Source organism: Saccoglossus kowalevskii, chromosome 5 (genome assembly GCF_978046115.1).
Source record: "Saccoglossus kowalevskii chromosome 5, keSacKowa6.1, whole genome shotgun sequence".
Classification (NCBI taxonomy): domain Eukaryota; kingdom Metazoa; phylum Hemichordata; class Enteropneusta; family Harrimaniidae; genus Saccoglossus; species Saccoglossus kowalevskii.
Genome location: NC_140645.1, coordinates 515,321 through 541,340, shown reverse-complemented (window position 1 = coordinate 541,340; position 26,020 = coordinate 515,321). Strand labels below are relative to the sequence as shown.

At 38.3% G+C, this 26,020-nt stretch overlaps 1 protein-coding gene and 2 long non-coding RNA genes across 4 annotated transcripts in view; 2 read left to right on the top strand and 1 right to left on the bottom strand.

Annotated features, from left to right (window-relative positions):
• The first annotated feature begins 7,947 nt into the window (after positions 1-7,947).
• On the top strand, positions 7,948-10,269 carry LOC146742796 (uncharacterized). Its single transcript, XR_014929392.1, has 3 exons — positions 7,948-8,128; positions 8,572-8,760; positions 9,227-10,269. It is a non-coding gene; the product is annotated as an uncharacterized LOC146742796 (long non-coding RNA).
• Positions 10,270-10,511: 242 nt separating this feature from the next.
• LOC146742795 (uncharacterized) lies at positions 10,512-16,947 on the bottom strand. The gene is made up of 2 exons (XR_014929393.1): positions 16,789-16,947; positions 10,512-11,861 (listed from the first exon to the last, which is right to left on the bottom strand). It is a non-coding gene; the product is annotated as an uncharacterized LOC146742795 (long non-coding RNA).
• Positions 16,948-18,774: 1,827 nt separating this feature from the next.
• The window catches only part of LOC100374935 (RNA-binding protein 42-like), a 58,798-nt gene continuing 51,552 nt past the window's right edge, over positions 18,775-26,020 (top strand). For both annotated transcript variants that reach the window (XM_085499027.1, XM_085499026.1), the window contains exon 1: positions 18,775-19,048. In XM_085499027.1, coding sequence (XP_085355153.1) covers positions 18,993-19,048 — 56 coding nt within the window. In that variant the 5' untranslated portion in view covers positions 18,775-18,992. The remainder of the gene's footprint in view (positions 19,049-26,020) is intronic.

Here is a 26,020-nt window from a genome sequence, read left to right as displayed (position 1 = left end):
AGGGGGTCTCACTGGGGATTTGCTAGGATTGTGATGGTACCATTTGCATGGGTGACACTGGAGAGTTGCTAGCATTGGGAAGGTACCATTTGCAGGGGTCTCACTGGAGATTTTCTAGGATTAGGAAGGTACCATTTGCAGGGGGCTCACTGGAGAGTTTTAAGGATTCGGAAGGTACTATTTGCAGGGGGTTTCACTGGAGAGTTGGTAGGATTGGTATGGTACCATTTGCAGGGGTCTCACTGGAGATTTTCTAGGATTGGGAAGGTACCATTTGCAGGTGTCTCACTGAAGATTTTCTAGGATTGGGAAGGTACCATTTGCAGGGGGCTCACTGGAGAGTTTTAAGGATTTGGAAGGTACCATTTGCAGAGGGTCTCACTGGAGATTTGCAAGGATTGGGAAGGTACCATTTGCAGGGGGTCTCACTGGGGACTTGCCAGAATTGGGAAGGTACCATTTGCAGGGAGTCTCACTGGAGAGTTTCTGGGAATGGGAAGGTAGCATTTGCAAGAGGTCTCACTGGAGAGTTGCTAGGATTGGGAAGGTACCATTTGCAAGGGGTCTCACTGGAGAGTTGCTAGGATTTGGAAGGTAACATTTGCAGGGCTCTCACTGGAGAGTTGCTAGGATTGGGAAGGTACAATTTGCAGGGCTCTCACTGGATAGTTGTTAGGATTGGGAAGGTACCATTTGCAGGGGGTCTCACTGGAGAGTTGCAAGGATTGGGAAGGTATAATTTGCAGGGGGTCTCACTGGAGAGTTGCTAGGATAGGGAAGATACCATTTGCAGGGCTCACACTGGAGAGTTGCAAGGATTTGGAAGGTACCATTTGCAGATGCAGAGGGTCTCACTGGGGAGTTGCAAGGATTGGGAAGGTACCATTTGCCGGGGTCTCACTGGAGAGTTGCTAGAATTGGGAAGGTACCATTTGCAGGGGGTCGCACTGTAGAGTTGCAAGGGGTTGGAAGGTAACATTTGCAGCAGGTTTCACTGGAGAGGTACTTGGATTGGGAAGGTACCATTTGCAGGGGGTCTCACTGGAGAGTTGCTAGGATTGGGAAGGTATCATTTGCAGGGGGTCTCACTGGAGAGTTGCTAGGATTTGGAAGGTGCCATTTGCAGATGCAGAGGGTCTCACTGGAGAGTTGCAAGGATTGGGAAGGTACCATTTGCAGGGGGTCGCACTGGAGAGTTGCAAGGATTGGGAAGGTACCATTTGCAGGGGGTCTCACTGGAGAGTTGCTAGGATTGGGAAGGTACCATTTGCAGAGGTTCTCACTGGAGAGTTGCAAGGATTGGGAAGGTACCATTTGCAGGGGGTCTCACTGGAGAGTTGCTAGGATTTGGAAGGTACCATTTGCAGATGCAGAGGGTCTCACTGGAGAGTTACAAGGAATGGAAAGGTACCATTTGCAGGCGGTCTCACTGGAGAGTTGCTAGAATTGGGAAGGTACCATTTGCAGGGGGTCGCAGTGGAGAGTTGCAAGGATTGGGAAGGTACCATTTGCAGGGGATCTCACTGGAGAATTGCTAGGATTGGGAAGGTACCATTTGCACGGGGTCTCACTAGAGAGTTGCTAGGATTTAGAAGGTAGCATTTGCAGATGCAGAGGGTCTCACTGGGGAGTTGCAAGGATTGGGAAGGTACCATTTGCAGATGGACTCATTGGAGAGTTGCAAGGATTGGGAAGGTACCATTTGCAGGGGGTCTCACTGGAGAGTTGCTAGAATTGGGAAGGTACCATTTGCAGGGGGTCGCACTGGAGAGTTGCTAGGATTGGGAAGGTACCATTTGCAGGGCTCTCACTGGATAGTTGTTAGGATTGGGAAGGTACCATTTGCAGGGGTCTCACTGGAGAGTTGCAAGGATTGGGAAGGTATAATTTGCAGGGGGTCTCACTGGAGAGTTGCTAGGATAGGGAAGATACCATTTGCAGGGCTCACACTGGAGAGCTGCTAGGATTTGGAAGGTGCCATTTGCAGGGGGTTTCACTGGAGATTTGCTAGGATTGGGAAGGTACTATTTGCATGGGGTCTCATTGGAGAGTTGCAAGGATTTGGAAGGTACCATTTGCAGATGCAGAGCATCTCACTGGCGAGTTGCAAGGATTGGGAAGGTATCATTTGAAGGGGTCTCACTGGAGAGTTGCTAGAATTGGAAGGTACCATTTGCAGGGGTCGCACTGTAGAGTTGCTTGGATTTGGAAGGTAACATTTGCAGCGGGTTTCACTGGAGAGGTACTAGGATTGGGAAGGTACCATTTGCAGGGGGTCTCACTGGAGAGTTGCTAGGATTGGGAAGGTACCATTTGCAGGAGGTCTCACTGGAGAGTTGCTAAGATTGGATAGGTACCATTTGCCGGGGGTCTCACTGGAGTGTTGCTAGGATTGGGAAGGTACCATTTGCAGGGGGTCTCACTGGGGATTTGCTAGGATTGTGATGGTACCATTTGCATGGCTCACACTGGAGAGTTGCTAGCATTGGGAAGGTACCATTTGCAGGGGTCTCACTGAAGATTTTCTAGGATTAGGAAGGTACCATTTGCAGGGGGCTCACTGGAGAGTTTTAAGGATTCGGAAGGTACTATTTGCAGGGGGTTTCACTGGAGAGTTGGTAGGATTGGTATGGTACCATTTGCAGGGGTCTCACTGGAGATTTTCTAGGATTGGGAAGGTACCATTTGCAGGTGTCTCACTGAAGATTTTCTAGGATTGGGAAGGTACCATTTGCAGGGGGCTCACTGGAGAGTTTTAAGGATTTGGAAGGTACCATTTGCAGAGGGTCTCACTGGAGATTTGCAAGGATTGGGAAGGTACCATTTGCAGGGGGTCTCACTGGGGACTTGCCAGAATTGGGAAGGTACCATTTGCAGGGGGTCTCACTGGAGAGTTGCTAGGATTTGGAATGTACCATTTGGAGATGCAGAGGGTCTCACCGGAGAGTTGCAAAGATTGGGAAGGTACCATTTGCAGGGGGTCTCACTGGAGAGTTTCTAGAATTGAGAAGGTACCATTTGCAGGGGGTCGCACTAGAGTCTTGCAAGGATTGGGAAGGTACCATTTGCAATTCCTTGATTTAAAGCTAAATTAGACCTGAATAAATGTTGATATTAATTAGTTGTCAAATTGCATTCATTAGATTTTACCGGTATTCTGCAATTCTGGTTCATGGCTAATGACTATAACTTAAATCTAATACGTAAAATCTAGGAGTCAAATGGATAGTTGGCTTGAATTGGCTTTAATATTTTAAATTGGTGGTAAATACAATTCAGATTTCCTAATTCATCCTCTAAAAAAATTATTTAATATAATCTTAGACTCGGGTATTTGGAATATTAGTATTATTACTCGTACCTTCAATTATAGAGGAATAGCTGTTTCTAGTTGTGTATAGGTAAAACTATCAGTGGCATAATTAATAAAATAAGTTCACTACTATACAAACAGGCTTTTTTTTCACGTAACTGTCTCATTAAAATAAAAAAAAAAAAAAATTACATCTAGAACAAGCACCCAAAACACGTAACAAGAGGTCCCAGTTCAGTTGCTTTCACGATACAAGTGTCATACAACTACTAGATTTGAAGTGTCGTACAGAATTTAATAATAGTTAATACTAGTTGTATGTTCACACTTTACTATCAAAACCACCATTTTCGACCACCCATGTGCCAGTTTTCAGTGTTTGGGCGAGCGGTCAATGTTTTCAATGAGCGAGCGAGCGAAAAAAAAACGCGATTAAAATGCGGTCGGTTTCCGGTCGAACAAGACCGCGTGGTCGAAAATTAAGCGATAAGCGGTCGATGTAAAAGCGGAAGGTTGGGCGAAATGTGTACTGTATGACCATGTTTCTCCGACGAAGTCTCGACTGACAATAATGCTGACAATGGACGTTAGATAAACACGCTTTGTTTGCAACTGGAAGCTTATCACCCGTTATATCAGAATCGTCAACAACAGAGTATACAGTTAAGATGTTATCATTTAAACCCTTTCAAAGATAAACATTATGCAAATATCCACGAAACGGCAGTTGTAGTCTTTTCTGCTGGTGTTTTAAAACACTAATTTGAGCAACGTTATTTCGCAATTTCGATCTTTTGTAAACCTGGGGTGATGTATCAAGGTCTATAGTAACCGTTTTATCAATTTTTGAAAAATCAAGAAAAAAAATGAAAATTTCCCTTTTGCTACCTTAATTTTAAAAATTGAATGTCAAATTTTACCAGACGTGGACCGATGTGGATTCGGTATCGTTATTTTTGGAATTAATCACTAACATTTCCTCGTTTCTCTGCTCTGTCAAAGAGCTTTTTTCACGTAACTGTCTCATTAAATTAAAAAAAAAAAATATTACATCTAGAACAAGCACCCAAAACACGTAACAAGAGGTCCCAGTTCAGTTGCTTTCACGATACAAGTGTAATACAACTATTAGATTTGAAGTGTCGTTCAGAATGTAATAATAGTTAATACTAGTTGTATGTTCACACTTTGCTATCAAAACCACCATTTCGACCACCCATGTGCCAGTGTTTGGGCGAGCGGTCAATGTTTTCAATGAGCGAGCGAGCGAAAAAAAACGCGATTAAAATGCGGTCGGTTTCCGGTCGGACAAGACCGCGTGGTCGGAAATTAAGCGATAAGCGGTCGATGTAAAAGCGGAAGGTTGGGCGAAATGAGTACTGTATGACCATGTTTCTCCGACGAAGTCTCGACTGACAATAATGCTGACAATGGACGTTAGATAAACACGCATTGTTTGCAACTGGAAGCTTATCACCCGTTATATCAGAATCGTCAACAACAGAGTATACAGATAAGATGTTATCATTTAAACCCTTTCAAAGATAAACGCTATGTAAATATCCACGAAACGGCAGTTGTAGTCTTTTCTGCTAGTGTTTTAAAATACTAATTTGAGCAACGTTATTTCGCAATTGCGATCCATTGTAAACCTGGGGTGATGTATCAAGGTCTAAAGTAACCGTTTTACCAATTTTTGAAAAATCAAGAAAAAAGTGAAAATTTCCCTTCTCGCTACCTTAAGTTCATATTTGTATGTATGAATTGTGCAGTTTCTATTCCTGCAAAGCTTGTCATAATTAATCGAAATTTTTCGTCTTCATTCATTTTCAAGAAGTCAGATTTTTTGCCCTGTATATATTTAAATAATTTATTACGGGGTATGTCATATTTACTGCATACTATTAAGAAATGGTACTCGTCTTCAATTTTATCATCTGTGCAGAGTTTACATATTCTTTCGTTTCTAGGAATTTTCTTTTGTCTGCCAGTCTCAATGAGTAGTTTATGATCAGAAATTCTAAATTTGCAAAATAATCGCCTTAATTTTAAATTTTTTATATCATTTAAATAATTCTCCATATTGAAAGTAGTTTTAAATTTTCTGTATGAAGTTAGTTTGTTTGTTGCTCCATTTATTCTGCTGTCATTAAATAATTCCCTTCTCCATGTTTTTACATAATTTTCTCTGAGTACCTCCCCTATCTTCTTTTCATGTTGTTTTGATAATTCTGAAAGATTGTTGTTTTTAGTTATCTCTTCTATTCTTTCTACCCATCCTGTTTTCCAAGTGTTTATTTCCATAAAGGCAGTTGCTACAATGTTTGGAATTACTGGGGATTTTAGTTTCAACCAATATTTTAACATTTGTGTTTCAATTTTGACGTTCAATGGATATCTACCCAGCTCTCCAAGAATAGCATTTTTTGTTGAATTTTTTGCTGACACCTAAGAGAAATCTACAGAATGCAAACTGTACACTTTCTATAATGTTACTATGTTTTGCTGATTCTTCTCCCCATACTTCACACCCATAATTAATGATTGGTACAATTAATTTATCAAATAAATTCATTGCTGTGCTAATTTTATAATGTGATAATGTTAATAAAGACTGCTTTAGTGGAAACATAGCTTTCTCTTTTAAAGTATTGGACGCAGTTTTGAATTTTCCATTCGGCGTGAAAACTATACCCAGGTAATTAAAACTATCAACTGTGGCGATTTCTTTTCCCTCATAAAACACTGACTTCTTATTTAATGTCAATCTGATTAAAATAAGATCCTGGTTTGGACTTTTTTTTTTTTTTTAAATAATATCATTCATATTTTTTTCATATATTCTATTATTTATTTTTTTCAAAATTTATTTGCTGGTATTTTTTTGAAGTTTTGGTAATCGCGAAAGCCCACAAGGATCTGACCAACTACCTATACAAATTTTTAAACTAGGAAGTAAAGTAAGCAAATAACACCGAATAAACGGCAAGGTAAAGACTATGTCTAATTATAGTAAATACGTACTGCGTGCGTGACTCGAACCGGCGCTCGCGTACGGCACCTAATCGCCTAGCTTCACGCCACTACACGTCTTCCCCTCGGCCACCGGGCATCCCCAAAAAAGGATGCTTAATAACCGAGCTTATTACGTGCAGAGAACGTGAAACCCGTCCACGCGATACGCGCCACACAGCATGGCCAGAATGCGGCAAAGGCCTTCAGATCTGTACCATTACTTTCACCATCCTACTACAGCCAGATCTGAAGGCCTTTGCCGCATTCTGGCCATGCTGTGTGGCGCGTATCGCGTGGACGGGTTTCACGTTCTCTGCACGTAATAAGCTCGGTTATTAAGCATCCTTTTTTGGGGATGCCCGGTGGCCGAGGGGAAGACGTGTAGTGGCGTGAAGCTAGGCGATTAGGTGCCGTACGCGAGCGCCGGTTCGAGTCACGCACGCAGTACGTATTTACTATAATTAGACATAGTCTTTACCTTGCCGTTTATTCGGTGTTATTTGCTTACTTTACTTCCTATGTCGACAGCAATTATTAGTTTAAAAATTATTTCTCAGTACTTATTCACTGTTAAAATGCTGTACCATTACTTTCACCATCCTACTACAGCCAGATCTGAAGGCCTTTGCCGCATTCTGGCCATGCTGTGTGGCGCGTATCGCGTGGACGGGTTTCACGTTCTCTGCACGTAATAAGCTCGGTTATTAAGCATCCTTTTTTGGGGATGCCCGGTGGCCGAGGGGAAGACGTGTAGTGGCGTGAAGCTAGGCGATTAGGTGCCGTACGCGAGCGCCGGTTCGAGTCACGCACGCAGTACGTATTTACTATAATTAGACATAGTCTTTACCTTGCCGTTTATTCGGTGTTATTTGCTTACTTTACTTCCTATGTCGACAGCAATTATTAGTTTAAAAATTATTTCTCAGTACTTATTCACTGTTAAAATGCTGTACCATTACTTTCACCATCCTACTACAGCCAGATCTGAAGGCCTTTGCCGCATTCTGGCCATGCTGTGTGGCGCGTATCGCGTGGACGGGTTTCACGTTCTCTGCACGTAATAAGCTCGGTTATTAAGCATCCTTTTTTGGGGATGCCCGGTGGCCGAGGGGAAGACGTGTAGTGGCGTGAAGCTAGGCGATTAGGTGCCGTACGCGAGCGCCGGTTCGAGTCACGCACGCAGTACGTATTTACTATAATTAGACATAGTCTTTACCTTGCCGTTTATTCGGTGTTATTTGCTTACTTTACTTCCTATGTCGACAGCAATTATGAGTTTAAAAATTATTTCTCAGTACTTATTCACTGTTAAAATGCTGTACCATTACTTTCACCATCCTACTACAGCCAGATCTGAAGGCCTTTGCCGCATTCTGGCCATGCTGTGTGGCGCGTATCGCGTGGACGGGTTTCACGTTCTCTGCACGTAATAAGCTCGGTTATTAAGCATCCTTTTTTGGGGATGCCCGGTGGCCGAGGGGAAGACGTGTAGTGGCGTGAAGCTAGGCGATTAGGTGCCGTACGCGAGCGCCGGTTCGAGTCACGCACGCAGTACGTATTTACTATAATTAGACATAGTCTTTACCTTGCCGTTTATTCGGTGTTATTTGCTTACCTATACAAATCGCGTTCAAGTACCTCTCCGCTGACGGGATTAGTCAACCAATCACAGAGCGCCTTACGAAAACATGGTGATGCACTTTGCGCGTGCGCATGAAGTTGTCACACAAAAAATGAAAAAAATGGCGGCGCTTACCGGCCAATCGAGCGAGAAACTCGGAACAAATAATTGACCATGAGGTGAGTATTTGTTGAATATGACATGTTTCCTATTATGATTGAACTATGTCGGGTATTGGTGGACGTTTAGTCAAGTAACAATATTTATATACGCGAAAATGCGTACTTGTGTGGATATAAATAAAAACACCAGTGTTATTCACAGGCGCTCGGAACGTTTCTTGGATAATAAAAAATGACCTAAAGTAGAATCGACATAATTAGTCAGTCGCTTACCACTCATGTTAGTCACATTAACAAGGATACAAGGAGATTGTGTTTTAATATTGTCGCCTCCTGTCTCATTAATGAAAGACCAAGTCACAGTCCCTCTATCCTCTACTGTCACTGGAAATTGTTTAATTTGACTGGTTCATCTCATTTCGAAATCTATACTTCCTGTTATTATTTTAATATCTTGGTGATTAGTTTCTAAGTGATTGATTAATTGGTAATTCTTCCAGATAGACAGTTTGACTTTGTTGGGATTTAGTGCAAAAATGAGATATCCAGATTGATAGAAAGTTGCCAACCTATATATATATATGGTACCCCAAAGGAACAAAGCACACCTTCATAGACATGCTACATCAACATCATGGTGATAAGATTGTATTATTGGTAGTTGATGAAGTTCATACTATTCAAAAGTGGTAAGTATATTGCTTGTATGCTTGCTTGTAAAATTTGTATGCATGTTATTTCCATAATTGACACTAGAGGCATTTTGAGTCGATCTGTAATTCTAAACCACTCACTGCATCATGGGAAAGAACTTCCATTGTATATATAATCTGGAAACTGACTAAATTCTTATGTAAATTTTATGAAATTTTTCAACAATATTAGGATTTGTATCACTATATTAATATACAATTTTTTCATCCTATGTCAGAGATTTTTTAGAGAAACAAGTGAAAAGAAACAAAAACATTATCACCATATACATGTACCACATTTTGGATTCTTGTAATCTCGATTTTATTTATTTTATTTTGAGTATCCTGATGGCCCAGTACCGATAATGATAAAACTATGACAAACATGACCTAATCTTGAATTCAACATGAATCTCTTTAACATCTAAATTTAGCATAATTTTTTTGATCAATTTAACAGGGGTGAAAAATCTGATGCAAGTAACAAAAGCAGACGAAAGGCACAAGAAGGGGCATTCCGAACTAGGGAACTGAGATAGTTTTTTCCTGGTGTCGGAGTTTTGGCATTAACAGCAACAGCATCAAAATGTCTGCAAAATCAGATTAAGGAAAATTTAATTATGCAGACTGCAAAGTTGTAAATGTTTGCCCAAACAGAGATAATATCAGACTATCTGTTTTGAAGATTCAACGAGATATCCCATCATCATTTTATTGAATGGTCGACAAGCTACGAGAAGATCTACATGAATCCCAAAGGACAATAGTATACTGTTCATCTATTGATGCAACAGAAACACTTATTATTTTTTTTAAGGAGGAATACCCTCAATTACAGCGAGACGGATAATACAGTCCAGGAATCGCACTTAAAAGAGTTTACTAAATTATCTACTTCTAATTTTGAGATTATTTTTTGTACAACAGCTCTTGGGCATTGACATGAAATCAATATACCATGTACTTCACTATGGGTCATCATTTGATCTCGAGAGCTATATACAAGAATCTGGCAGAGTTGGAAGAGATAGTAAACCATCTCATGCCGCGTTATTTTATCACGGTGGAATGTTACGCGACATTTGTCCAGAACTGAAAAGTTATGTCAAAAATGATACTCTTTGTAGGAGAGTTAAATTATTTGAAGATTTTACATCCAGTAAAGACTTAAGTGTTTTAAAAAACAAGGAATCACATCACAACTGCTGTGATATATGTGAACGGAACTGTTCTTGTAGTAATTACGACTCATGCTAACTGTGTAGAAAAATATATGGTCCATTACTGTGCCAATACAGAGAGTGATGAGTCACGTGCAGTTTAGAATCGGATGCTGTACTGGCAGATTCATTACAGTCTTCATGTTCTAATGAAAGTTTGGAAGCAGACCAAACTGAATAAATCAATGTATATGTACATATCACTTTGTTGATCATGTATGCATTTAAAATCAGAGTAAAAAAAAACACATCATTATGTAAATAAATAATTGTTTATTACAAATTATATGATTCATTTTTGGCTCAAGTGTGAGTTTAAGGTGTGTTCCAGAAAATTATTTTGTGAACAAATCAAAGGATTTGCACCAAATTTGATAGGGATATTATACATTGATGTGTCTACATGGCATTACTGTTGGGGATAATTTACTCGTGCAAATTATTTTTACATCATGAACACCTCCAATTTGTATTCTGAGCTTTTACAAGCTTGTCATTAAAACCCATACAAATCACACATATGGATGATAACCAAAATAACAATGCCTTTTATTTCTATAGCACTAAATGTGACATACAAAAATAAATTAAAATTACAAGCAGATAGCTATAGAAAAGGGGCAACAAGAAGCATTGCCACCTGTATACATTGTGATTATAGGGGAGATGTGATGATTTTGGCATGGCAAGGTTCTGGTAAATAATATAAGGGGTAAATAATTGACAAAATAAGTTAAACATTAAAGTTTAAATAGATATTGTATTTATCTAACAGACTCTTTACATAGAGGTGTTTAAATTTTGTTTGACTATTGCAATATTTAATATAATTTTTGATATTACTACCGGTAGTATTCCAAAGTTTGATTCCATAACATGACATACACATTGACTTGAGTAGTTCTATATTTTATACAGAAATCTAAATGTTTTGTACTATGGCTGTGTACTTCATGGGTATTTGTAAAGTACTTCAAGTTGTTTTCTGGGACTTTTTTATGATAAACATACATTACAAGCATGGTTCTTAATTCAATTCGATTTAATACATTTAGTTTTAAAATAATGGTTTTGTATGGCTAAAGTATCCCTCTTTTGTAACAATTCTTATAGCTTTTTTTGGAGTAAAAATAAACAAATTAGAGTAGTTTTATATGTATGTCCTCAGATTTCACAACAATACACAAGATATGGCAATATAAGGATTAAATACAGACGAGTCTAACAGGTATTTTAATTTTTAAAAAATACCCAAGTTTTTAGCAACTTTAACTAAATATTTTTCACATGTTCTTTCCACTGGAATTTACAGTTCAGTTCTACACATAAGAATTTAGTATGATACACTCTTTCAATATAAACATCATTGATTGGATGGACACTGTTTACATTTTTACAATAGAAAATCATGTAGTTAGTTTTAGTAATATTTAAAGATAATTTGTTAGCCATAAACCATAAGTGTAAATTCTTCATATTTTCTACATAAAAATATGTTAGTATCATCTGCATATAGAATAACCTTTAACAATTATGATACATTACAGATATCATTTACATATAGTATAAATAAAGTTGAACCTTGCGCAACGCCATGAATTATACTCATTAGATCTGAGTTAATACCATCAATACAGACCTGCTGTAATCTATTATCCAAACACCTCGAATGCCATAATTACATAATTTTTGGACTAGGATTTTGTGATCTATAGTGTCAAACGCCTTTTTTAGGTCGATGAAAACACCAACTGTATACATAGAGACCATGATGGTAATTGTATATCTTGTAAAACATCACATTAGATATCTGGATTATCGTGGAACTTTAAATCACAAACTGCACACAGGTTTGTTTGGGTTGCCATGATTAATCTGTGTGGAAAAAATACAAAACCAATTATCTCCACAATTACTAGTAGTATAACGTGTTACTGGGACGTGAAGTTGACGATCTAACGTATGCGGTTGGTTGCCGAAGCCTAGTAGAAAATATTGTTTATAAATGATAAAAGACGCCCAAAATTGCCGCTACTACGTTTTAAGCCGACCTAGTATAACTAGTGTCATTTATAAGCATTATTTCCTCCTAGATTTCGGCAGAGACCTTTTGTCTTTTAAGTTCTAATGATTTCGGCAACCAACCGGCGACTGACTAACTATGCCGATCCCACTTTAGGTCATTTTTTTATTATCCAGGAAACGTTCCGAGCGCCTGTGCAACCATCTTGAATTTTCAAGGTGAATGTTCCGGCGAAGCACTCCGCTATCACCTTGAAGTATTTCATTAGGAATATGTGTATGTGACAATGCCCTCACAGTTTAGAATCAATTTACCAACAGCCAATCATATTGCTTCTTTCTTCAACGCGCTTGGCCAAGCTATCAAATTCATCACGAGATGCCCCACGCGCTCCACTCTGCCATGTATTTCTATGGGCTCTGCGCGAGCTGCTGTGGAGTACCGGTCGAAAAGCCGGTGAAAACGACTAAATTTGAGAAAACAGCACGACCTTAACTTTGAAGAAATCCTAAACAACCAAATTTAAATATGTTGCATATGTAGGGGTAATCTTGTTACACTGTTCAGAGGTGTCAACGACCATCCCAAAACACTGTTTTCTTAGAATTTATCGGACTTTGTTTTCACCATGATGATTGCCAGGCGGTGAAAATGTCTGACTCGAGAATAAATTTCGCTGCGCACAGTGGAAGCTGTGTTGGCTTGGATGTCAAGGCAATACAGCGACGATATCCATACATCATGCAACTCACTGATATTCAGACTAAAGCTATTCAAACTATACTTAGTGCCGTGTCTGATGTGCTCGTTTTTAGTCGCACTGGAAATAGTAAATCCTTATGTTATTATGCTTTACCGGCCTTGCGACTGTCGAGCGTGGTAATAGTGTTGTCACCACTGTTGGGTACTATAGAAGAGTAGGTGTTATACCTCAAAGTTCATGATGTCACTGCAACATATATCGGCAGAAATGAAGCCGAAGACATCAGGAATGCAAAGCTCCAGCCGTTTCTGGCAGTCATTGTAACAAAGCTTTCTATTGGTCGGTAAACTTTCTATCGCGCAACCGCGTGACATACACGGTTATGAATAGAATTACCGCACGGTGTTGTAGAGGGAGGAATATCCGAACGAAACAACACCGTGCAGGCGGACGATGCTGTGCAACCAACCACATACTAAAATCGCCTATGATTGTTTCGTTACGGCACGGAAATCTTACAATCAAATCAATAATGCATAACGTTAATCATTTTCTAAGCTAAACTAATTAGTGAATGGGGCACAGATCTAGAAGCAGTACCTACACACGAATTGGTGACGTCATAAAATACATGACCTTCAATCGGGGTCGTTTCCTCGGTATATACGAATTGGTATATACAAATTACAATAAAGATACTTAAGACATTACACATAAGGTAAAACAAATCACGTGACAATATAATGATAATAACGGTAATAAATCCTACTAGCTTAACAGTTGAAGAGAACATCAGTCGGGTGACGCCGAGGGTCACGAACTGTGTTGCAAAATGGCCGTGTGGTTGAAACTGGGTCATGGCGTGATGCGTGAGGAAGACATCATTAAACACTCAAAATCACAATAAAACGGGGAAGTGGTTGCATATTACGGCGTAGCTAACATGGGAAATAAAAAAACGCCCAATACAAACGACATGGGTTCGAATCACACTAGATACACACTCACCAGAACCGAAGCAATCAGAAACCAGCAATCGTTTTGGCTTTTCCGTTCAACTCATCGGAACACTGGAGTAGTTAGAAAAATGAACACCACTTAACGACCAACGTCGTGGCGTGGTACACAAGCGTGCCATCAAAATAAAACAAAATTAGCTTGAAAAGACAGTGGGTTCGAGTCCCGCTCAGAGCTACCGTAAAAACGTAAATCAAATAAACTGAAATAAACTGAAATCTCTCAAACCGTAAACAAGTAAACAAAGAACGTCGCAAAAAAATAATAAACCTCACAAAACTCCACCATACAAAACTGAATGAATAAATAATAAAATAACTAACGTCTTAAACTGGACGACGCGCAATTTGTTCAACAGTTTCCAGATTGTGACAAGAGATAAACAAGACCCAAGTCAAGGTAAGTTTTGTTAAAGTGTCGATGGCGTTCCCTATATTACGAAAACAATTCAGGCAACAGACGAATATCTTCTGTGGTGTTGTTGAATTTATACCGTGTCTGCGGAATTGTTGATTGAGGGTTCGAAGCCAGCAGTTAACATTTTGTTAGAAAGTTTCACAATTAAATCAAATATCCAATGATACCAGTATATTTATTTCATTATTTTAACAACTTGCAATGGTGGAAGTTGGTCAAACACGAGTTCTTACACCTAAATAAGTATCAAATATTTGTCGACACATTTATTCTCTCAACCTTGTAGAGGTGGAAATTAATTAAACAACAGGTATTTACTCACAAATATAATGGTCAATATTTGTCCATACATTCATTCTGTCAGTTTAAGAACTTGTAATTGTTGGAATTAATCAAATGAGAGTTGTCTACACCAAAATAAGTTTCAAATACTTGTCCATACATTTATTCTCTCAATTTAACAACTTGTAATGGTGTAAAATAATTAAACGAGAGTTGTCTACACCATGGAACTATAAACCCCGGTTTATAGTTCCATGTCTACACCAAAATAAGTCTAAAATATTTTTCCGCACATTTATTCTCTCAATTTAACAACTTGTAATGGTGTAAAATAATTAAACGAGAGCTGTCTACACCAAAATAAGTCTAAAATATTTGTCTGCACATTTATTCTCTCAATTTAACAACTTGTAATGGTGTAAAATAATTAAACGAGAGTTGTCTACACCAAAATAAGTCTAAAATATTTGTCCGCACATTTATTCTCTCAATTTAACAACTTGTAATGGTGTAAAATAATTAAACGAGAGCTGTCTACACCAAAATAAGTCTAAAATATTTGTCTGCACATTTATTCTCTCAATTTAACAACTTGTAATGGTGTAAAATAATTAAACGAGAGCTGTCTACACCAAAATAAGTCTAAAATATTTGTCCATACATTTATTCTCTCAATTTAACAACTTGTAATGGTGTAAAATAATTAAACGAGAGTTGTCTACACCAAAATAAGTCTAAAATATTTGTCCGCACATTTATTCTCTCAATTTAACAACTTATAATGGTGTAAAATAATTAAACGAGAGCTGTCTACACCAAAATAAGTCTAAAATATTTGTCCGCACATTTATTCTCTCAATTTAACAACTTGTAATTGTGGGAATTAATCAAACGAGAGCTGTCTACACCAAAATAAGTCTAAAATATTTGTCCGCACACTTATTCTCTCAATTTAACAACTTGTAATGGTGTAAAATAATTAAACAAGAGCTGTCTACACCAAAATAAGTCTAAAATATTTGTCCATACATTTATTCTCTCAATTTAACAACTTGGAATGGTGTAAAATAATTAAACGAGAGCTGTCTACACCAAAATAAGTCTAAAATATTTGTCCACACATTTATTGTCACAATTTAACCACTTGTTAATAGTGGAAATTACTTAAATGCGACTTGTTTAATCAGTTGACATCAATGCAACTTACCCGCAGACAGTGCACAACAGAGTATCATTATTGAGCAATTATAAACAAGAACGTGTCTTGGCATTAGGGTTCGGGTCGGGTCAGGTATGGGCAACGGAATTATTAACAGGAATGTGTCTTGACATTAGGGTTAGGGTCGGGTCAGGTATGGGCAACGCAAATGGCAAACACCCAATTGGCAAGATGTACACTAACGGGTTATGGCATGCATATAGTTTACACAAGTAAAAACACAAAATTGGCAATTTTTTGGACAATTGTAACTCAATAATAGAAATATGTTGTATTTCTATATATATACACACTATACAGTCTTATCAAATGCAAACATATCCAGTCAATCCAATGTGGTCTTGTGGGTCAGTTCTCTGCATAGTGATCCGGAGGACCTGGGTTCTATTCCCTTGCCTGCCCATCTTTTTCTCGCAAACGCCATTTGGCAATAAAGCTAAATATGACAACAAATTATTTAATTTGCATTACTACCCACATAGCTCAGTTGATTTGTACTATGTCAGCAATGTGAGCGATCGCTGGTTCGAATCCAGTATGTTTAGTTAGATTTTTGAATGCTAGTGAAGACAGTGCTCCTATGAATAGGACTTAAATCCTAACTCCTGTGTGAAGACACTCGTGGTACAGAGGACAAGACAGTGCGCTGGGAACTCAAAGATCGCAAGTTCGAATCACGGATTGGACCCTCCTACAAAAGACATGAAAGACGTTAAAAACATAAACAGCGGATTCAAAAACTCAAGTCAAACAGAACACAAGAATACTACCCCACATGGAAGCCAGTCGAAGTCGTCGAAGAACGAACACAGTTGACAGCTGTAGGTCACGTGGAACAACAGACACGAGGAGCATGGCTGCACCCCAAATGGGTCCCTTCTTTTGTATTGACCCCCTAAGGATTGCTAATCCCCCTTTCTAACTCTTCCCCCAAAAATAATATATCGCCCCTTTAAAAATGTATTGACCCACAAATTAATGAATATTCATGAGCACAGAAACTGCTACGTCATGAATAAATTAGCATAATTTTATAAAAATTTGCATAAAGTGTAGGTACTCCTTCTGGAGCTCTGCCGTGAATGGCAGCCCAAAAAACAAGGCACGTGAATGGTTACTGAAATCGATAGCGATAACTTACGTATTTGCACTGTTCAATGTAGCTTAGTATACGTCTTCTGAAAAAATACAGCAGAAAAACAAGTCCACCATTGTTCATGTGTTTGTTTGTTGTGTCGCTTCTCCTGCTCTAGAAAGTGATTTGTAACACGAGTTCTGATTGGTTGCTGATTCTACGAGACTTGAACGCGATTTGTATAGGTAGTTGGTCAGATCCTTGTGGGCTTTCGCGATTACCAAAACTTAATAAAAATACCAGCAAATAAATTTTGAAAAAAAAAAAATAGAATATATGAAAAAAATATTAATGATATTATTTTAACAAAAAAACAAAACAAAAAAACAAAAACAAAAAAAGCCCAAACTAGGATCTTATTTTAATCAGATTGATTTAATGTATGATTTCTTTTATTGAATACCATTAATTTAGTTTTATTTAGGCTTACTGATAGTTTCTAAGAATTGCTGTATTTTGCCAGTGCATCTATGCTGTACTGCATACCTTCCTGGGTCTGTGATAATATTAGGACGTCATCAGCAAATACAATGCAGTTTAGTTTTTGGCTGTTTAGTTCAGGGGGGGGGGTGCCATTTGCAGATTTTATTTTTTCCGGAAAGTCATTAATGAATAAACTAAATAAAGTTGGACTTATATTACAGCCTTGTTTTACCCCCATAAATGAATCAAATTCATTTGTGAGCCCTTTACTAGTTTTTACCTTGTAGGATACCCCACTATACATATTTTTTATGAGGTTGTAAATATTTCCGGTGATACCATATTTTTGCAATTTCCAATATAATCCATCACGCCACATGCTATCGAATGCCTTCTTATAGTCTACGAAGCATGCATACAATTTTTTACTTTTTGAATGTTTTGAGTATTCTGAGTGAATATGCTTATCTACTCTAGATTTTAGAATAAATAAACAATCTGTCATCCGTCTATTTCTACGGAAACCGAATTGATAAGGAGAGTATAAATTATTTTTCTCTAAATATTTTATTAATCTATTATTTAGTGTGGCAGTGAATAGCTTACCCAAGCAACTGAACAAAGCCACTCCCCTGAAATTGTCTGGGTCTGATCTTGATCCCTTTTAAAATGGCGCACGTGATACACTAACACTTGGAAGAAAAAACGTTCTGTTATCGTATATAGTTGGGAAAGAAACATTGAAGACTAATTTAACTGAAAAAAGTTTCCTAACATTTCCGTTAATCTTGTATTCCGGTGAATATATCAATACTATTTCCATATGTCTGGCTTGAACGGGTTCGATTTTGCGCGTCTAACAGCATTAGAACACACAGGTTCTAGTAAGTTTATAAAGTTAGTCATTTATAGTAGAAACTAGTGCTTTGGCATATAGGAAAGGATTGTAATTTTCTAACGCAAGTCATGTATATTTTGTATAAATAACTGAACATTTTATTTAGAGTCAGGGCGTGAAACCTCTTAATAAAGTGATTAAAGTAACCGAGTGACTTACGCATAACTTTCTTAACCGACAGGGTCTTGTAGTTCGAACATATTCGAATATGCAAATGAGTTCTATGCAAAGCTGCTTTGTGCAGTGATGATGAGTAACGCGCATGGAACTGTGCGGAGTTCGGATAAAGTTATTATTAGATACACCACCAACGACGAAAGAGAGACACGGCGGGACGTGGAACAGATGTTACTGTGACAACCATCATACATGTATGATTCGACACAATATTACAATAGTTTTGCATGCTTTTATTTTTAGAATAGTTTTCATATTGCCAAACCTGTAATGTGTAATCAGCAACAAGTAATCTGACCTGACCTGCGTTTCGATGCTGCCGTTCTGTTGCATATTAAGGCTTAATTAATTTCAATGTCAAAGGAAAACACTTAGATGGATACATTGAATACATTAATAAAAATATTGAACATCATCTATTACGAGTAAAATGGACCACAGTCCACGTATAAGATATGCAGAACTGCGAATGGACTGCTCAGAATTCGGCCACAAATTAACTTCCGGTTGCGCCTGCGCATATGACCTACCGTGTTGTAAAGAAAGATATTTTGTTTTGTATTTCTGATACAATAAGGCAGAAGAAAACCAAATTCTCTCTGAATATTTTTTGACTGCTTATTTGTCGAACAAAATAGAATATTGAATCAGTGAACCATAAAGAAGATCTGAAATATCCCGAAAGTGGGATATCAATACGATTGAAGCAACAATGGCGTCTCAACCCGTGGATCAGAAAATGAAAGAAATGGAGGCTGAAATGAATAGGTAGGTCGTTTTGTGATAGAGGGGAGGGATTATTTACGTGTTATCTCAGCCAAACCTACGTGTATATCAGTGTATGTACGTTAGAAAACAGGCACATGCAAGTGTGTTAATATATATTGCTGACAGCAAAGTTCTGTCAACACCAAGTGGTCAAGTACGCTAAGTGATATATGTTTGTACTCGACAAAATTGAGGCAATGCAGGTCATTCTTTCAAGCTTTACAAGAAATATGCAAGACAGGGCATGAGAAATAATGGCTTTCCGATGAGAATTGTACATGAATAGAACTCACTACCTTCTCACGTCGTGAACGTGGACATAACACTGACTTAAAGGCCCATGCACAGTCACTTGTTACCCATAACAAGTCTTTCATTAACAATCGGAGGTCCGTAGCTCCTCCACTACACATACAAATAGACAAGTTAGGAAACAGAATTCCATATTTTTTAGTGGGTCACTTTTTTAACCTGGCGTTTTTGACTCCAAAAATAAGCGGAAATGCGATCTCAACCTACAGATATTCTTGAAATTCGAAAATATACTGAATTTCAATGAATTCATTCAAAAATGTGAAAATCTTGCTCAAATCGGAGCGAACAGGTGCGATATCTGCTATTGTCCAACTTTCTCCCTACGGACTTCCGATTGTTAATAAAGTGCTTAATGAGTCCTGTTAATCACTTGCATAGCCTATGTTTACAAAAATTCGTAGTTTATTTACAAGCTGATAGCACTATTACCCATAAGCATCAAAGTAATATATAACGCTCAGTCATAGAGCATCCATAGAGCACCTGAGCTGCATAGGTATTCTGAAATGACAAACTAATATGAAAAAGGTGTTACAAAGTGATGCATCTTCGCTAGCCAAGGTCTAAGTTTATTCGACCAAGCCTCTAAACAGACCTTGGCAGAACGACCATCAAATATACGTATTCTAACAGCGCCCCCAGTAGTCAGTTGCGGCTAGTCATTGTCCAATCAGTTTGCGTGTTACAAATCCCTCTTTGGCATTTCATTTTAAACAAAATGGCGGTGCCCATGAATCGTGATATTTGTGATGATAAAATTGCAAAAGTTTTCGGTGTTGGTGCCCTCAAGCCTCATCAGGTACAGGCAATCAACACAGTTTTGTGTGAGAAAGATGTACGCATAGAGACAAAAACAGAAAGAGGAATTTTGTCTTATAATTTGGTACGTCCAAGCTGATTGGGCGCCTTGTTTCGAGGCGCGCCCAATAAGATTTCACTGCTTAAGATACGAAATTAGCCTATGCGATCCCGCACGGTATCGTGTAGAGGCCTATAGGTCAAAGACACGGAACCGTGCGATTCGGACGATGAAGTGATGTGGCATTGCATATTTCTTTGAATTACGGTAAACAATAGCGTTTATCTGAAATGCAGAATTGACACATCATATCCATTTACCACCCTCGGCGATGATCAGGATACACGTATGCTTAGGATGCTGTCAAGTTCTCTATGGTCAACAATAAAAAAAATATTTACTACACGGCATTCGCACTTTCACTCACATAAATGCTGCAACATATAAGCAGCAGTAGTAAAGATAATGAATTTGAGACGACGCATCACTGCGTGTGGAAACCTGATGACTGACCACAGCCACTTTTAACACAAAATAAAACTGTTATATGCCGACTATTGTACATTTTATAAATGTCGGTTGGACAAGGAAAGTCGGAACTTGTATTATCTAAAATAAATATTTTTAGTCATTTGTTAGCTTACTGTTAGCGTGACTGTAAAGGCTAGATTTAGTAGTCATGTTAAAAAAAATAATTTTAGAGAAAACAATAATTGACACAATTTAGCTATTGATGGGCCAGTGTGTGGGTACACAGTTTCAGCTTGAATTTGCCATTTTTTTAAACAAATGTTAAAAAGCCACAAAGAAGCCTGTAAATTTATTTTAGTCACATGTACCATTATTGTTCCATCATCAGCAACTCTAAAGATTGTCTGGTCCGCGTCTCATTCCTGTTCCATTTACCGTAACATGCTGCGCTATTTCCGTAATACGCTCTGTATCACCAACTAACAGTAACAGTAAACAACACTAAACACAGTATTCATTTCATTAAAACAGAACTAAGGGTAATTCTGGCTCGTACTCTCTGTGGCGACCTTTTAAAATTGCGAACACGATTTTCATTGTCTTTCGCTATGTGATAATGAGAAAAGCATTAATTTAGGACTGTGTAAATGTTTTTGGAGATTAGGTGACGTGACCTATTTCAGCGGCCCAACTCAGGTAATCAAACAAAAAATGATGTACTAAAGTACATAAAGTACTATCATAGCATAAAAATGATTTGTTCCCTCGCTTTTTGTGACACCCTCAATTTTCTCAAATTGACTGATTTCCATTCCCCTCAAAAGTCAACAATTGTTTAGTCCCCTATTTTACGATATGACTCAAAACAGTTTTTTATGCTTCACATGTTTATTTGCCTTCAATTATGTTTTGGTTGTTGTCACTGTCGTCTCTGGAATAATGCTGATAATGTTTTGGTTCCAATTAACATAGCTATCACAGAGAAAATTCAAAAAATCTTTCAGTTTTCAACTAACATACCAGAAATCAAATTAGCATAATGAAACCAGGGTAATTTCACTGTTTTTTAAATCTATGGGGTTCTCTTTATACCTTGTTATTATGTGATATTTTTATTATGGTAACCCGTATTTGTGACGTAATGAAAACACTTGTTTTGTGGCTATCCTTTTGATTGACCACCACACCAAATTAGCTAGCCCGAAATTCGAATACGATTTTTATGAAAACAGGAGATTCGATACCACAGGCATCTAGAACTCACTCACATCTAGAACTCACTCGCATTAAATTGCGTTCGCCATGCTGGGCAATCATAACAAATTTAGGCAGAACTCAAGAAGACGTACCTACATGTACACTTTATGCAAAACTTTAAAAAATAGGCTAATTTATTCATGACATAGCCGTTTCTGTGCTCATGAATATTCATTCATTCTAAAAGGGGCGATATATTATTTTGGAGGGGAAGATTTAGAAAGGAGGATTAGCAATCCTTAGGGGTCAATACAAAAAAAGGGATCCATTTTGAGAGCAGCCATGCTCCTCGTGTCTGTTGTTGTTGCACATGACTTGCAGCTGTCAACTGTCTTCGTACTTCGATGACTCCTCAGCTTCAACTGGCTTCCATGTGAGGTAGTATTCTGTGTTCTTCTTGTCTTGTAGGAGTGTCCAGTCCGTGATTTGAACTTGAAATCTTTGAGTTCCCAGCGCACTGTCTTGTCCACGGGCAGACATGGGAATAGCTGCACTCCACGGGTCACGCACTTGACCTGAGTTACCTAGGTGACCATCACATACAAAGCATTTGTTGGGATATGTCCCCAATGAAGGTATTTACCAAAGCTGAGGGGTGTACCAAAACAACCCCGCCACAGGTAGTAAGCCAAACAATGCAAATCAACCTTCAAATATGCGGTCTGTCACCATGGCAACACAGTCAAACACAAATCAAAGCAACTTCCTCCACTGTAACAAATATACTGGAGGTATACTCCCCTTTGATATTTCCCTTAACTAGTAACAATAAGTATAACTGGTAATAACTATTTCTCAATAAATGCTGCTTATATCATAACACAGCCAACAAGATATCAAAACCAACAATACACTGTCAGATAATACTGTGCAAAACACTACCCAAACTGTCAATAACTGTCCACGACGTGCGTGTTCACAACAGGCGATGTGGGAACTGATTGTCCTTGGTCGGTCATAGCTACAGTGCACTGGTCTTTTGCTGGTCAATCAAAGCACGTCACGATCACTGTTGTCATGCAGGAAACTGTTCGCACACGGTGATTCAGTATGCCAATTGCGTCGTGTACTACTACACAATGTTTCCAATGCAATATCCACGCTCGAACGGCATTATCAGGATTACAGGCTCGTTACATGGGGGCTGCCATATTGTTTACATTGTAAACGAGGTCAAATGACATCGTGCCATGGTAATACTCGGCAGATGACACCTCATGGGTTTCAAATTCAAAGCGCTCACCTCAACTGGAAGTTCGTGGCTATCACAGTCAGTCCTTCGCCATCAAAGGCTCAACATGCTGTGGAAGCAGTCTGCGTGTCTTTACCGGCATTAACCTGGACTGTTCTGTCGGCGGCTGGCGATTCAAAGCAATTTCACCACAACTTTCTGAGCGTCGTTCAAAACCATGTCACAGTCTCAAGTCTGTCTCGTCTCCTTCTCTGCGCATGCCTACTCAAACACGTTACCTGTCACACGGGAAAGGCAAATCCTCTCCCATCCAGACAATGACGTCATACATGTAGTTATTCTTAGGCACTCTCGCTCACAAGCAAGGGCAGTGTTTCAATCTGGGTACTGACCGTACACAACACTTGGTTACACTTGCTTGCATTAGTACGCATTTGTCAATGTGTATGTCGTCATTCTGTGTGCACGACACACTCCCTCGCTCTATGATGGAAGTTGTTGTCGTGCCACTCCTGAAAAATAAAACTGGAGATATTACCAGCACAGACAATTATCGTCCTATTGCAATAACATCAGTTTTGTCAACAGTTTTTGAACATATATTACTAAGAGGTGTGACAAGTTTTTTGAAACTACAGACAACCAGTTTGGTTTTAAAAAGAAACATTCCACAGATCTCTGTATTCTACTCATAAAAGAAACCATTCGCTAGTATAATAGCCTTGGTAGCAGTGTATTTGTGTGTTTTCTTGATGCGTCCAAGGCTTTCGATAGAGTTAACCATTGGACGTTATTTAACAAGTGTATTGAACGTAATGTTCCAGCGTACAATGTATATCATTCGTGTTCTTGTAAATTGGTATTGCAACCAGTTGTACTGTGTTAGATGGGGAAGTACCATCTCAAAATTTGTCAATGTTTCCAATGGAGTTCAACAGGGAGGAATAATGTCTCCAGCACTGTTTAGTATTTATATGGATAATCTCAGTGTATCACTCAATAGCATGCCTTGTGGCTGTCTTATTGGCGATAAAGTTATAAACAATTATTAAAGGTTTGCGCAAAATGTTAAATATTTGTGAGTTATACGCTGAAGAGCATGCCATTACCTTCAACTCAACCAAGTCTAAATCTATGCATTTCTATGGTCGTAATTGCATGGACCTTTGCCCTCCACTGTATTTATATAATAATAATGTTGACTTTGTTGACCAGTTTAATTATCTAGGACATAAAATAGCTTGTGACCTGAAAGACGATGCGAACATTGATTGTCAGAAACGTTTATTCTGTGTAAGAGCAAACATTTTGCTACGTAAATTTAAGAACTGCAGCAACGAAGTCAAACTTTTGCTATTTAAAACATTCTGTTCTAGTTTGTTTTGCTGCCAATTATGGTGTATGTATAGAAAATCTACCGTTAATGTCCTTCGGGTCAGGTATACATGTAATAATGCTTTCCGTAAACTGTTGGGGTACGCCCGTGACTGTAGCACAAGCACTATGTTCGTTGAAAACCATACAAACACATTTATCAGTTTATATAGAAAGCTAATTTATGCTTTTATGGATCGATTACGAACATCAAACAATACACTTGTGTGTGCCTTGCTCAATAGTGATGTGAAATGGAAGTCTACTTTAGTGCAGCATTGGACAAAGGTAGTCTACTGAGTTTAGTATAGTTTTCAAATCTGTATGGTTTGTCATTTTATTTTATTACATATTTGTTTGTATCTTTTTCTTTATATATGGACTATGTCTGAAATAAAACCATAATAATAATAATTTCATTGGGTTTTTGTCGGGCCATAAATTGCGTTTGTTTCAAGGACTGCAGTCGCTCAGAGTTAACAAGATAGTTAAAAAGCTTGTCATGAAATTCACATGCAATAAATTGCAAAATAGCGTTGCTTAAATTAGTGTTTTAAAACGCTAGAAGAAAAGACTACAACTGCCGTTTTATGCATATTTGCATAATGTTTATCTTTAGAAGGGTTTAAATGATAACATCTTATCTGTAGACTCTGTTGTTGACGATTCTGATATAATGGGTGATAAGCTTTCCGTCGCAAACAATGCGTGTTTATCCATTGCCAGCATTATTGTCAGTCGAGACTTCGTCGGAGAAACATGGTCATACAGTCCGGGCATACAGTACTCATTTCGCCCAACCTTACGCTTTTACATCGACCGTTTATCGCTTAATTTCCGACCATGTGGTCTTGTCCGGCCGGAAACGAGCTCGCTCATTGAAACACCGACCGCTTACTCAAACACGGATCACTGGCACATGAGTGGTCGAAATGGTGGTTTTGATAGTAAAGTGTGAACATACAACTAGTATTAACTATTATTAAATTCTGAACGACACCTCAAATCTAATAGTTGTATGACACTTGTATCGTGAAAGCAACTGAACTGTGACCTCTTGTTACATGTTTTGGGTGCTTGTTTTAGATGTACTATTTTTTATTATTTTAATGACAGTTACGTGAAAAAAGCCTAGGTAACTCATTTTGACAGAGTAGAGAAACGAGGAAATGTTAATGATCAATTCCAAAAATAACGATACCGAATCCACGTCGGTCCATGTCTGGTAAAATTTGACATTCAATTTTCAAAAATAAGTCACGATCATTGAATGAGTTCAGTCTATACCGTACCGTAAAAGTGTTCCCACAACAAATATTTTCGACTAAAAACGGCCACATGCCCTGAAAAAATCGAACAGAGTAATTTAAGTAATGAATAATTTATTGGGCTTAAAAAAACGTGTCAAATTTAGTTATAGTCATAAATATTTGGTGGCCAGTCGATGAACAACTCGTAACTCAGGATTCACACAGAAGTCCTTCAGGGCTGAAAATCATTGACGCTACTCTGGTTTACTTTATTTTCCAACTTGCAGAGAAAACTGATTCGTCGTGGACTCTAA